General features: G+C 41.1%; 1 protein-coding gene across 9 annotated transcripts in view; it reads right to left on the reverse strand.

The window, feature by feature from the left end:
• PRDM6 (PR/SET domain 6) overlaps positions 1-14,300 on the reverse strand; it is a 99,656-nt gene that overhangs the window by 20,611 nt on the left and 64,745 nt on the right. For all 9 annotated transcript variants that reach the window (XM_083403996.1, XM_083404001.1, XM_083403998.1 and 6 more), the window contains 3 exons: positions 14,023-14,150; positions 8,373-8,497; positions 2,681-3,023 (listed from right to left, as the gene is read on the reverse strand). In XM_083403996.1, the coding sequence (XP_083260122.1) occupies positions 2,681-3,023; positions 8,373-8,497; positions 14,023-14,150 (596 nt within the window). The remainder of the gene's footprint in view (positions 1-2,680; positions 3,024-8,372; positions 8,498-14,022; positions 14,151-14,300) is intronic.

Genomic DNA, 14,300 nt, shown 5'->3' on the forward strand with positions numbered 1-14,300 from the left:
TGGAGGAGGCATCTAACTGAAAGAAGGCACAACCTCTCTGCAACAGATAGTGTAGCCCTCTTTAAGGCCAAGGGAAATTTTGCAGGGCACATCCTTCCACTTGATCACAGATGATACACACTATCATGACCCTGAAAAATGCAGAGTTGTGAGTGTGACATAACTACCAGCTGCTAAGAATTCTGATAATCTTCACACAATTCAGATTTTTCAGATGCTCCATTTCCCTGCCTACTATATGTTCCATTTTATTTTTGGCAAATGGAAGGACTTTGAACTTTCATTTGAAACCTCGCCCATATACCTAGAGCACCAGCCAGTGCTTCAAAATGGCATCTACATTGGAGGGGTCAGAAATAGAATATAAATAGCTGTGCCAGATTGCAGCTAATGCCAGTGAACTATGAGAATCACAGAGTTTCCTCATTCCTCCCTATGATGAGAGCAGGAGGGCAAGATGTTCAGTATGTGTGGAGTCCCCATGTACACACACACAAAAAATGTTCCTCCACAGAAGAGGAACTTTTGTACACGTGTCACTTCAGATTATGCCCAACACAATGATTAATCTGTGCTATGTCAAGGCAAGATAATTTGGTTCGAATTTCTAAAAAATTTTAATTAAGTAAATCTTTCTAATTCAGATTCAGTCGGAAAACCAAGCCTTGTTTTTCACCCTCAGGCTAAAGAGCACTAATGGGGCTCTTGTGATTAAGATCCTCTAAATGTTTGGAGAACTTTGAGAGCTTGCATTTTATTGGCACATTTATTGGTGAGAATGCTGTTACAAGTTTTTGCCATGAAAATATAGGAAGCGCTATTGTACATTTTAAATTGTAGTATGAGAGCAGTAAACAACAATGGAACCTGCTAGCTACCAACATTAACCCCAAAGGATGAGAAATACATATGACATCATTTCATCTCTTAAAACCTTACTATCTTTCATCTTTGGAAATTTTGTGGATTCCTTTAGATGTGTTCTAGCATTTTCAATCTTTCAGTGCAGTGAAATTGAATCCAACTTGTAGTGTGCTGTCAAACTTAATAACGCTTAGAACCACTGAAATCAGTTGACTTAAGTTAGCCATTACTAATCTGTCACATAGATTTCAATGGGTCTACTCTGCAACCCCATTCAACAGCAGGGATGAACAAAAAGTAGTTTGGGATCTATTTGAGGATCTCTGGGTCATCTGCAAGGGTTTCTAACTCCCATCTATAAAGCTTCTCCCCTGCCCCATGCCAAAACAATAAGAGACTGGGGGTGGGGAAGGATGCTTGGCAGAAAACCAGGACTAGATTTTTGCATGAAAATGTTTAAGAGCTTAGTTCTGATGCTGATTACTGATATGAATTACCAAATCTAGAGCTGTACATGTGTTCAGAAGAACCCCAGTTCTTAATTTTTAGTGTAAGTCTGCGTGGCTCAACCACTATTTTCCACCTGGCCTTGGCTGAAGGAGCTTGGGGTTTTAGTAAAAAATAAAATAGACCTGCAAACCTAAAATGTGCCCCACCACTGTGATACAAGAGCAACATGAAATTTGCATTGAAATGTACTGAGGATGCAGAGTGATGAAAGTGGGTTACATGTTTTCCACAGTTCCTGAAATGTTGTAGTAGAGCTCTGAGTTTATCCGTGAACATGGATGAAGAGTTTTGGCACAACTCTTATGTCTTCCAGAGCTCCATTCTAGTCCATTAATGTCCCCTTTCATCACTGAGATCCTGCACAGCAATACTTCGTGGATTGCAGCCTGAATGATTATTCCGGGAGTGTTAGTTGTTTTATTAAAGCATCTCTTTGCTGCTAAAGGAAAAGACAAAAACAGAAGCAGTCTTTTTATTGAATTAATCTGATTTTCGTCTTTTGTGCTGCCAGCTATCAAGATTGTCAAATAAACCAGATTTGATTTATAAATAATAGTTCCATTATCTCTACTGGGGCACTGGTCAGAGTACCTGAAATTTTAATTCACTTGTTCAGCTAAATTTCATCCTCAGTTCATGGCCATAAAATTCTGTATTGACAAACTTTCAAACCAACTTTGACTCTGAGGTATCTAGTCAACATTTTTCTTCTGTGTGGATATTAGTTTATTGAATAAGTGGCATCTGTTTTCCTCCACATCACTGGTGGGGTAGGTATTTCCTTTTGACAGCTTTGCACGATTTATGGCTTTGCATGCTCCGAAGAAAAATAGTACTAAGCAAAAAATTCCAATTCATTACCTCTTAGTACTTAATTAAGTTCATACACATTGCACACTATAGGTGAACCCTGAGATGACTATGACAGCTGCTGAGCAGCAAGTTATATTATCTTTCAGAGACAGAATGACTTTTAATTATCTTGACCTCTTTTTTCCTTCTGTGATATCCATACATTTCCCTTCTACTTTGTTCCCCCTTTCTAACAGATGTACCAAGCCAAGATTATATTCTTAGTCATTTTCTCTTATCTCTGTGTTTAGGTACCCCGTGTTTTTTTCCCCAAATAATAAAGCCAAGCTATGTCCACCATTATCTATGTGTTTTGTACAGCAGCAGATGAATTGCATTGTGCAGGTTCCTCCTAATAATGCTCTGGTGGTGGAAAGGCTAACAGCCTGATAAAGCAAAAAGAAATGGATCTTACTATCAGAAGATATAGAAATAAAGAGTGCCCATGTTTTACCTGTCAGGGTTCTGTGTGCACACATGCATCTGTAAGAGGATCCGTTGGGTGAAAGTCTTAAAGCATTGCCCACATTTCCAAAGATGCCAGTCACTGAACTCTGAATTTAGTTGGCTCGTTGATGTAGGGCTCGCAAGGACTCGCTGGTTTTTTACACTGATCTGGTTAAATCCTGATTCGATAGAGCCTGATTTATCCAGAAGAGAGAAATTCCTGTTACACGGAGTCTGTGGAAATACAATGGACCGCTGTGGAGTGGCAGAGGGTAGTTTGCTACTTTTGTTAAATGGCTGCACGGTATCTTGTCTTGACATGGCTTCCATTACAGTTGAAGGGACATTCACTAAGAGAAGAGGGTGGGGGAAGAGAAAGTTTTTCTTATAACGAAGTATTCAGAGATAGGGAAAAAACCAAAACAATTTGAGTTAACATTAAAGAAATATCTACCTTCTGCCTATTGACTAGAGCAAGCATTTATTACTAAAGATGCACATTAAATGGGCCAACCTAGTACAGTGGTACCTTGGTTCTCAAACTTAATCTGTTTCCGGAAGTCCGTTCCAAAACCAAAGCATTCCAAAACCAAGGCGCGCTTTCCATAGAAAGTAATGCAAAATGGATTAATCCATTCCAGACTTTTAAAAACAACCCCTAAAACAGCAATTTACCATGAATTTTACTATCTAACGAGACCATTGATCCATAAAATGAAAGCAATAAACAATGTACTGCAGTCACACACTCAATCAAACAGTAGCTGAACTGGGTTCCACACAGTCACAAAAAAGCCACAAAAATGCAAAATAAATAGCAAAAACAGACAGACCTCAGCGTAACACTCAAATCGGAAGTGTAACACTCAAAATGGAGCATGTTCGGCTTATTTCCAGGTTTGCAGTGTTTGAGTTCCAATTTGTTTGAGTACCAAGGCGTTTGAGATCCAAGGTACCACTGTAATGATCTCAGGCCTGGTCTACTCATGCAGCTGAATGAGGTGACATAACTCTAAGGTGTAGAATGCACTGACAAGCGGATGGGAGATTCAATTTTGCATTACTAGAACAGGAAGCAAGTAGCAGGTACACGAGGGTGTTGTTTCAGACTGGGACCACATCAGGGGCAAAGGGTTAAAGGTCCCTCCATTTAGAAGCTGTCCCAGTCCAGATCAGGTTATTTCATGACTGCTGTTACTTAAAGAAATATTCACTCAGGTAACAATCGTGTAAATAATGTGATGTCCAGTTTGGCCCTAGGATCATTAAAATTTAGCTTAAAGGAAAAGTTACTTTGAAGGGGAAAACCCCTCACATCCTTCATTATTTCTTCTTTTGCAAATTTATATTCACTATAATTTATTCCATACAAAATGGTATTGCACTTAGTTTCACATTTGAACAATGTATAAGGTATAGAGAACAGTGAATAGCATCAATGATTTCTCAGGAGTCAGAGATAGTCTCCAGTTTTATGGCTGTTTGCTGCTGTTCTTAGAGTTGTCATTTTTTAATTGCCATATTTTAGGGGTGCGCAACCACTTTTTGCTATGGCCAAATAACAATTTGGGGTAATTTTACTATTCCCTGAACCACAGTGTCAATAAATCCTGTCAAGTTGGATCATAGACACCACAAAGCCTTGTGTTGCTCTGTCACTGTTTTTTCTGTGTGTCTCTATGTTTCTCTACTCCAGGCTTTGCAAGAAGTGAGGCTACTTGCTGCTCACTGAAGAGCTCTGGTTGATAAATTATTATTATTATTATTATTATTATTATTATTATTATTATTATTTGTTAAAGCAGAGCAGGGAAGGGTTTCTTTTCCAAAAATTAAAACACTTATTTGTTTAAAAAATTGTCCACTGCTCTGCCTGAAAGTGGGGGGCGGGTGGGCGGGAATCTTCAACACTTCTCAGGCAGCATTAAGGACAGCCTCATTTTGTAATGCCTGTCTGGATGACATCACCTGCCAGCATAACAAGGCCAGTGAAGCTGCAAATATGTAAAGAAAATGTACAAGCAAGAACACACATTGACCATGTCTTAATTATTTTAATTATTTAGGAAAGGAAGAACAAGAGACAAACCCCTGCTTCTCCCCTGCTTCAAAATATGAAATTAACATGGATTTTGGAGTTTTAGTTGGCCTGATGAAGGTAAGAATGGATTCTGGAGGTAAATTAATTTCTTTTAGTTCCCCCACAAAACCCTGTTTGTCAACAATTTGGCAGGCTTAATCAGCTCGGACCCTTCAAATGTAATCTGTCAAAAGGGGGGAAGTGATATAAAATCAGTTCCTGTAAAATAATATCAATGTTCTTTTCACACTTCCTTAGCCAGAACATAGGTGGCCATCTGTCCTATATGTACATAGAGCCGTCTATACAGGAAGGAGCGTCTCCACCCCCCCCCCAATGGTTCAGCCCGGATACTGAGGTCCAGCTCCAAGGGCCTTCGGGCGGTTCTCTCCTTCTGAGAAGTGAAGTTACAGGGAACCATGCAGAGGGCCTTCTTGGAAGTTGCATCTCCCTTCAGATGTCAAAGGGTGAAACAATTATATGACCTTTCGTAGACAGCTGAAGGCAGGACGGTTTCGGGAAGCTTTTATTATTTGATGTTCTGTTTTGTCCCTTCATATTTTGTTGGAAGATGCACAGAGTGGCTGGGGCAACCCAGTCATATGGGCAAGGAACAAGAAATAAGTTGTTGTTTTGTTATAGCTTGCCCTTCCATTAAGAATACATCACTGCACTGCATGTTTCAGTTGCTTATGCTCAGGCTTAGTTACAGCAGGGCATGACTACCAATAATCTAAGAGTTATGCATGGAAGCCTGATCCAACAACAGGGGGCTAGCCCTGACACAGGGACCTTGGGGCTTCAGCTCCTAGACACAAATATATTTGGATCAGGTCTTACACTTTGAATCAATTTACAGGTCATATGCAAGACATCCATGAGCTGAATAGGAAGGCAATTTTTGGTGGTTCCCCTTGCCACCTGTAGTCCTCCATTTCCCCCTTAATTCTGCTCCAGAGTGTCACCCAACCCTTCAGAGCAATTTGGGGCAGGGGAGCTACAGGCGGCAGAATGAATAATTGAAAATTGGTCTTATCCCTGGTCTAGTTATGGATGTATACTGTCAGCAGACAGACACCACCCAATATGCCACACAATGGCCACTTACCTAGTCAGAAGGTGGGCAGCGATGCCAGCCCTCCCCCCAGAGGGCAAAATGACTTCACCATGGTGGCCGGCCACAATCCCGAAGTTCAAATTTGTCTATCAGGAGCAAGCTGAGGGGTGGAGCCTGGGAGAATCCACAGGGCATCCTTATCGCATAGGTGCAGCCACATCAGCCTTTGAATGGGGTCTCAGGCCAGAACTTACAAAGGCATTAGGCAGGTGGCACTCAGAATCATACAAAGGGTACATTTGCCCTGGATAACCCTCACTTAATCTTTCCATGTACCGTATTTTTCGCCCTATTGGACGCACCAGCCCATAGGACGCACCTAGTTTTCAGGGGGGGAAATCAAGGAAAAAAATATGATTCCCCCCCCCCCCGCAGCTCTGGGAGCAGCGGACAGGCTGCACGCATCCTGTGCGCTACTCCAAGACCTTCTCCCTGCTTTTGCGGGAGGTGGCGGAATTCCCCCACCTCCCGCAAAAGCCCACAGGAGCCGTGCGCGATTCCTATGGGCTTTCCGACCAGTAGGGAAAAGGGAGTGAAACGGCCAGTCAGTCCCTTCTCCCTCCTCGGGCAAAAACCCCCAAGAGGGGCGCGCTCTTCAAAGGGTGTGCGGCTCCTGCAGGCTTTTCTACGAGGTGGGGGAATTCCCCCACCTCCTAGAAAAGCCAGCAGAAGCCGTGGAGCCCCTTTAAAGAGCGCACAGCTTTTGCCTGCTTTTGCGGAAGGTGGGGGAATTCCCCCATCTCCCGCAAAAGCCCACAGGAGGGTTGGAGTGTAGCGGGATGGCATCGCACGCCTTCCCGCTGCCCCCCATCCTCTGGGGCTGGCAATGGGGAAAGCGCTGCTTTCCCCACCGCCAGCCTCCAACCCGGGTTGGAGAGTAGCGGGAAGGCGTGCGACGCCATCCCGCTACTCTCCAACCCTCCTGTGGGCTTTTGCGGGACTGGCCATGGGGGAAGCACTGCTCCCCCCCCCGCCAGCCTCCAACCCGGGTCGCTGCCCCCCATCCTCTGGGGCTGGCCATGGGGGAAGTGCTGCTTTCCCCACCGCCAGCCTCAAAGAGCAGACTCTGCTGGCTTCAGCGGAAGCAACGCGAAGCCTCCAGAGCACAGGCTTTGGAGGCTTCGCGTTGCTATCGCTGAAGCCAAGGAGCCTGCATTCGCCCCATAAGACGCACACACATTTCCCCTTCATTTTTGTAGGGGTAAAAGTGCGTCTTATAGGGCGAAAAATACGGTAACTCCTCTCTTTCAGGTACCCCTTCCAAGAACGCCTGGATTTGTGGGCAAGGAGCAAAAGTCTACGCAAGTGCACAGCTGGGTCTCCAGACAGGGCCAAGATGACATGGATGGGCCAACGTGGCCAAGCTGGAGCATGAAATAGCAAGATGCAGCTCCCCTGATGTGTGGTCCTGCAGTTGGGTAAAATGATCCAACCACCTGGAAGAGCGTCAACATTACCCTAGTCTCTGACGTAAAGAGACTACACAAAAAGTCCCCAACAATCACCATCATTGTAGGTCAGAGCTCCTAAAACGTGAGCAGTGGCTGTGCGTGTGGAAGGACCAGCCTGTGTTAATCATGTCCTCTGGAAGATAAGTGTTGTGGAGCAATGGAACACCTTGGTGACCATGTTATCCCACACCCAGCAATTAAGTTTTTGACAGTATGGACAGGCCTGATGAAAATGGATATTTACCCAATGCGTGAGTCAAAGCCAACCTATATCTGAAAGCAATAAAAGTTGTAGCCAATTTTAATCCTACAACATTGTGCTGTCTGTTTTGTTTTGCACCTGTTGCTGCCTGGGTTTCACCCTCTGAGGGGCAGCAGCACTACAGGTGGGTCCATAAGCAGTTTCAAAATTTAAAAAAAATCTCTGTGAATTATCTAATCATATGGTGGAGGTTTAAAGATGCTGACAGTGATAACTCTGCATGAAATACAGGGGGTAAGTAATATATTTTAATGCTATATGGAGGGTGAAGTATGTGCCATACTGCAATTAGTATACTTTGGACCAAGACATAAATTCTGCACCCTCTGCTGATCACTGCTCTCAACAAAGGCATGGGAAACTGGTGATGGTTAACAACCTTCATTGTGCTATGGACTCAAGGACTCTGCTTGATGTGGATTATCCATCATAACATGGTTCCAAAAGATTTCCATAAAACATTTTTCTGTAGCCACTTTAATTGTTTTGTCTATTATTTCAATCTACAGACTACTTTTCCATTTTTCAGTTTTCAGAGCAGTGCCATTTTGAGTAACAGCCCGAGCTTCATTCCTGGAGTCTATGTTTAGTTCAATTCTGTCCCTACCAAGTCAAGAGTTTTTTCTTAGTGTCTTAAAATGGATCTCTAAATTGGAAAAATTCACAATAATTTAATGCAAACTGAGTGTTCACGTATTTAAATCTGCACATATTTTAAGGAGAACAAAGAACTAATTGTAGTAACAAACTGTGAAACCAACGTATACGGAGATGAAATAAGATACTTACAGTTCTCATCTTGTGCAATGCACTGTAACGGGATTCCAAAGAAAGATGTGTAGCTGTCATTATACCAGACCAACAACTCTGTGCCCCTGGGAATATCCATGCAAGCTCTGTAGAATATATTTGACCTGGTCATAACAAGCAAAGGGAGAAAGAATGAATGGTTGGGCAATAATTCTTCAGGAGCATCCACTCATCAGTGGAAGAGAGAGAAAAGCCTAGTGAAAGCTGCCCTCCATACAGATCCTAGTGGTTCTAGCAGAGCTGGCCCCTTCTATACCCCACTTACTATCTCAAGATTGCTTAAGGAAGAACTAACTTGTCCTGAGGGGAAGAAGAGAAAAGGCACAAGCCGTTTTAACTGTAGCTAGAAGTATGAAAAGAGCTGGTATAAGCAGCTAGCCTGTGACAAGCGTGGAAGGTAGCTACTATAAATCATTTTTTAAAAACCCTAATATATACGTATTTGTATTTATTTTTACATAGACAGAGGTTGCCCTGGTTTGTTTTTGTCAGAAGACAATGCACAAATACAATGAATAAATGGACAGATGGATGAAAGAATTCTAAGTGGCGCCCATGTAAAGCATAAAAACAAAGTGCATTGTATTTCAAAGCAAAAGCCATCTGAACTCTGAATATGTAGATGAATACAAATATATAATTTTGGCACAGCATCCTTAAAATATGCTTGTAGAGAAAATGATTGCCATGATGGAAGAATATTTCACATTTCCATGAAATGTTTAAATGCCTGGGGGACTTTGGGTTCTGATAATATAAAACCAACACCAACACCCCTAAAAAAGAACCCCAAATCTAAAGTAGATCCCACAAGCCTGAAGTCTACTTCTGCCATAGACAAGCTAGTTTTCTTTGTCCCTAAAACAGTAAACAAACGATTTAGATCTAAAATAAAAATGTTACTAAGAACCTTGACATTTCTTTACACTGCTTTTATCCTAGAACAGAAATACATTTCTCAAAGCTTTAGCTAACCTCTGCTGAATATGAACATACAGTTCTATAGAAAATTGAAGTCCACTCTAGGAATGTTTCCTCAAAGTAAGCTCCAAAGTGGGGCTTACTTCAATAACTTTCTTTTCTGTAAGTATGCATAGGATTGCATCCTTTTGTGATATTTGTGGTTACTGTGAATTTTTATGAACCTTTTAAGTTTGAAAGGTGGTATATAACTTTAATAAATTAATATGCAGTTACACTGGGTGAGGCCTTCTCCTTGGTGACGCCCCAGCTTTGGAGTTCCTTCTACCCCAAAATTCAACAGGCATCTATGTTGATGTTACTTTTAGATAGGTGTTTGGAAACTGTGACTGATTTTATTACGGCGGACTGTTTTACTGCTGGTTTATGTACTCTGTTTTTTATTGGCATTTATTGTCCCATGCCCTAAGATCTTTCGATGAAAGGTGGTATAGAAATATTGTAAATAAAAGAATGAAGGAACATATCTCTCCCCACCCAACCCCTAGAGTACGAATAGGGGAAGCATTGCTATTTCATAAGAATCACAAATATTGGATGAACATAAATGACAACCAACTAAGTCCAAAGAAGGAAAAAAATCTAGGAATCTTATTTTGCTTTTGATACACCTTTGTAAAAAATAATAGACACAATGAAAGTACATGCAGTACAATCCTATCTATATTTACTAAGAAGAAATTCCCACTGATTTCAGTGCAGCTTATTCCTGGGTATATTTCCCTAGCATTACCACCTAATGTCTGTACTTGGCTTAAGCATGGCTCACCACTAAACCCATGGTTGTAGTAACAGTTACCCATTTACCTATTCACCAGTAAATCCATATTTTTGTTTAGCTAATATCTTATCACGGAGCTGAGATTCAAAATTTGTTTAAGCAGATACATAAAAATCAGTCAACAATTATATGAAACCCCACATGCTGGTAAAACCAATGTGAGACCAGGCTTTTAGGAGATAAAATAATAAAAATAAAAATAACTGTGGAGTGGCTGTCGCTGAAGCCAGTTATAGTAAAGTAAAACATACTTATATGAGATGGATAGTAATTCAATAAATACAAGACAAGCTTTCCATTCTGGCTGAAATATTGCCTACCCGAATTATACAGTCATTGTGGTAAGAAATGACAATTTTTTACATTATCTTGTGTAAAGTGTGGAGACATAAATGGACTTTTAAAAAAGTTGAATCTCCACTGGTTTCTGCAATGAAGAATTGCTACAAATATTAGCCTGAAGTTTGAGATAAAAGTGTGCAGGGTTGGTAGGCCTTAAATTTAGCCTCTCTATAAAGAATTGGCTGTAGCGGTGCAATTTGTTTCTTGTATAACACTGCCGACATAAGGAGAATCCTTAACCACATTTTTCATGGCAGTGAGATATGCACTTGTCAACATATTTTGTCACCGCAAAGTGGCTCTTGGCAACAGGATCATAAAGATCAATAAAAAAGTGCAGATTCTCAATATTTTACAAGCAGCTGCAAAAATTTCATTTATCTTGTTATTTTCCTCGCTTACTGCCACCCTGTCTCAGGAGGGCACTGCTGGCTAAGCATAATGCTTTTTCCCAACATTCTATGAATATCTGACAAAAACTCCTGCCTCCGTCTCTTTCCTGCCCTCTCTCCCTACCCCTCCATCTATTTCCACCCAAGCTGTACATTTTATTAATTCTTTCCACCATTACATAAAAATCAAAATCAGGGCAGTGCTATAAATCACCCGCATCTCCTGACTTTAAAAAAAAAATAAAAAATGAGTCGACTTTGTACTTCACCCTTGTAACTTTTAATCTCTCTGTTTGGCTTCACCTAACATAAACATAGCAGCCCAGCAAATGAATGTGCTAAAACCCAATGACACACTTTGCTGCTGAAAGAGCTGAACTGTTTTCAAGCAATGGGTGGTCTCTAAGGCTTGGAGTAGGCCAAAAAAGGGGGGGTGGGGAGTGTAAGCATACACGATTCCTTACAAGCATATAGAGCTTCCAAAACTTGCAGAAATCTCTGCATGCTGAAGTACATCAAAGGGATTTTTCCTCTTTCGGATAATATTTCCTTTGCTGACATGTATTTAGTATTGTGGTTGGATGACTCATAAAGATAGCTTTGTGGCGTCCCAACGCAGTTGAAGCAGAACACATGCCAACAAACATTATTGTCAGCTTCAAAATAAAAACAAAACGTTCAGCTAAGGGTCAATCAATCAAGAGGGCTTTGAAGAAAATTCCATTTAGATATTACAAATCATAACAGAATGAATTTGAAACAGCTGACTTTCAGTGAGGAAGACGTCCATGCACAATAAAAAATTAAGACGGTTTTTCAGTGTCCAACTTTTCTATTTTCTTACACTTGGACGTGGTCCCTGGTGATAGATGCCAATTGCTGTTTTTTTAATTGTGTTTTTGTAGTTCATTTTTAAAAGATCTAAAGTAATCGAAAACAGATCAACAGAGGGAACTCTAAGGAACAGCTCCATCATGAAAGGAGAATTGTAAAATCCACTTAATATTGACAGATGTGTAATGACTTTCTCATGGTCTCATTTTGCTTGAGATTTTAATCTGCATGTACGCAAATATGCACACACATAGTGATCCAGTGATTTGCTGCAGACGTAGTGGTGTAAATGGATGTAAATACCTCCCTTGTCTGCAAGGGCTATCTGTGGTCCCTTCAATGGAAAGGACAACTTTACACATGCATCCTTTTTGGTAGGTAGAAGTGTCACATGGATGAGCATATACAGGCCTCGTGGATAAACATATACAGGCCTTCAAATCTGCATCAGGGCAAAATCTAAGTATGAAGACTTTACGTAAATGCTCATGACAGGAAAAAAAATTTGACTACTAGTCAAAGTGTTCTTTATGATCTCATAAACAATTCTTTGATTTACCAATTTAATACTGTTTTGCTGACATTCAGAACAATTGTTGTTGACTTCTTTTAAAAATATAAGTCTCTGTTGTTGCACTTGGATTAGTGACACAAACTGACAAGTGTTTCCCCCCCTCTTTGAACTGCTTTTGTCTATTTTGATGGTTAACCCAAAGAAATATAATTTGATGATTATCTAGTTATGAAACTGGGTGTATACTACAAAAACTACAATGTTTCCCCCTTTTTCATATGTGATTTTTAAAATAAAATAAATAACACAAAAAAGATTAAAGCTTGAGGTTATTTTTTAAAAGAATAAGCTAATGTAGCAGTTTCCAAGTTGGCCATTCCTTCATACTGCTAAAAAGTCCAGTAGGGCCAAACTGTTATTTATCATTGAGAGCCCCTATATTTACGCAGCACATTTAATAAGCAGTTTTGACTGTAAATGTGAGCTCATAGTCACCTTATATATCCCAAATCAACTTCTCATGTTGGTTCCTTAGCTGACTATAGACTCTGGTCTTCTTTGCAGGCAGGTGCTATCCCACAAAATATCTGATTATCTGTGGATAAAGTTGACTGCTCCAATATTTTCAGACCAAAGTGGTCGTAGCATTTGAAAGATGAATAAGCAGCATGCACTGTTTTTGGAAAATTGGGCTTTTGGCTCCAGATTTCAAGGTAAACTTTGGCAGCCGGGTGAGTGGTACTATGCCTTTAAAAGCTGTACAGAAGGGACATATATTGCAGGTATCAGTCCTCCAACATCCACAGCACTCTGGAGGGTGTGGTGTCAGTTTGCAATAAGAGAGCTCAGGAACACATGTGTCTCAGAAGTCACACATGTTGTTTTCTTGCCACTTCACTGTATTCATTTTGAGAAAGCAAGTAAGAAAAGCATATTATGTGAAACCAGTTAGTTGATGGCAAGGAGTTACTCTTACAAAGGACTATAAAAGGGAATGAGACACATTTTGGGGGTACAAATCCTTTAGTAAGGATTAGCCATGATAGCTAAATGCTAGCTCCAGTTTCTGAGAGAGTTAAAGGTAAAGGTACCCCTGCCCGTACGGGCCAGTCTTGACAGACTCTAGGGTTGTGCGCCCATCTCACTCAAGAGGCCAGGGGCCAGCGCTGTCCGGAGACACTTCCGGGTCACGTGGCCAGCATGACATCGCTGCTCTGGCGAGCCAGAGCCGCACACGGAAACGCCGTTTACCTTCCCGCTAGTAATGAGGAGCAAATCAGTTGCCTTTAGGCTTATGGGCTTCCTAGAAATATATGATGGGCCGCAGTGGGAAACAGGAAGTTAGATTAAATGAACTTTAGGTCATTTTATGTTGTTATGCTTGTGGCTTAAATGTGAATTCCTCTGTCTAAATAAGACCAGGCCAGACCTTTTTATGTAAAGTGGACAATGGACATATGCCAGAGATATACCAAAAGAAGAAATTGATTGCAGGGGCACTGCTCTGCAAAATGGAACTAGCAGAAGACTTGGCACAACTTAGCAGAAGTTCCCATTTTGAAATGTTGTACAAACCCTTGTGGTTGTAGATATTGTAATGTGTTCTACAAACAGAAGCTCATCACTGGGATTCAGTTGCCTATTCTCACAAAACCATCTAGTGCTACATCAGAGGAAGCCCTCCCTTTTTCAAAGGGCATGTTTAGATCCACCCCAGTAAGTTCAGCTCCTTACAGTTTTGTAAAATAAACAGATATTCGGAGAATAAACTGAAACACACTTTACCTGTACTGGACTACGGTTAAGTTCTGCTCCCCACAGTGCCTTGCACATCGAATATACCTCATCCAGCTTGACTTACTGGGTTCCCCACCATCAATAAAGTGCTGTAGTGTCCCATCTTGGTCATATATCTGTAAAAGAGGTCAGAAGGTCAAGTAGTTAGAATGAATCATCAGCAATCATTTTCACTGCTTTGCCAGTGTTTCTGTGCGTGTGTTCCAGAAATTTATAGCAATGAGATTTCACAGCTTATTGATGCTTTTAGAAACCCAAACGGAACA

Source organism: Podarcis tiliguerta (genome assembly GCF_965153285.1).
Source record: "Podarcis tiliguerta genome assembly, chromosome: 11".
Lineage (NCBI taxonomy): Eukaryota > Metazoa > Chordata > Lepidosauria > Squamata > Lacertidae > Podarcis > Podarcis tiliguerta.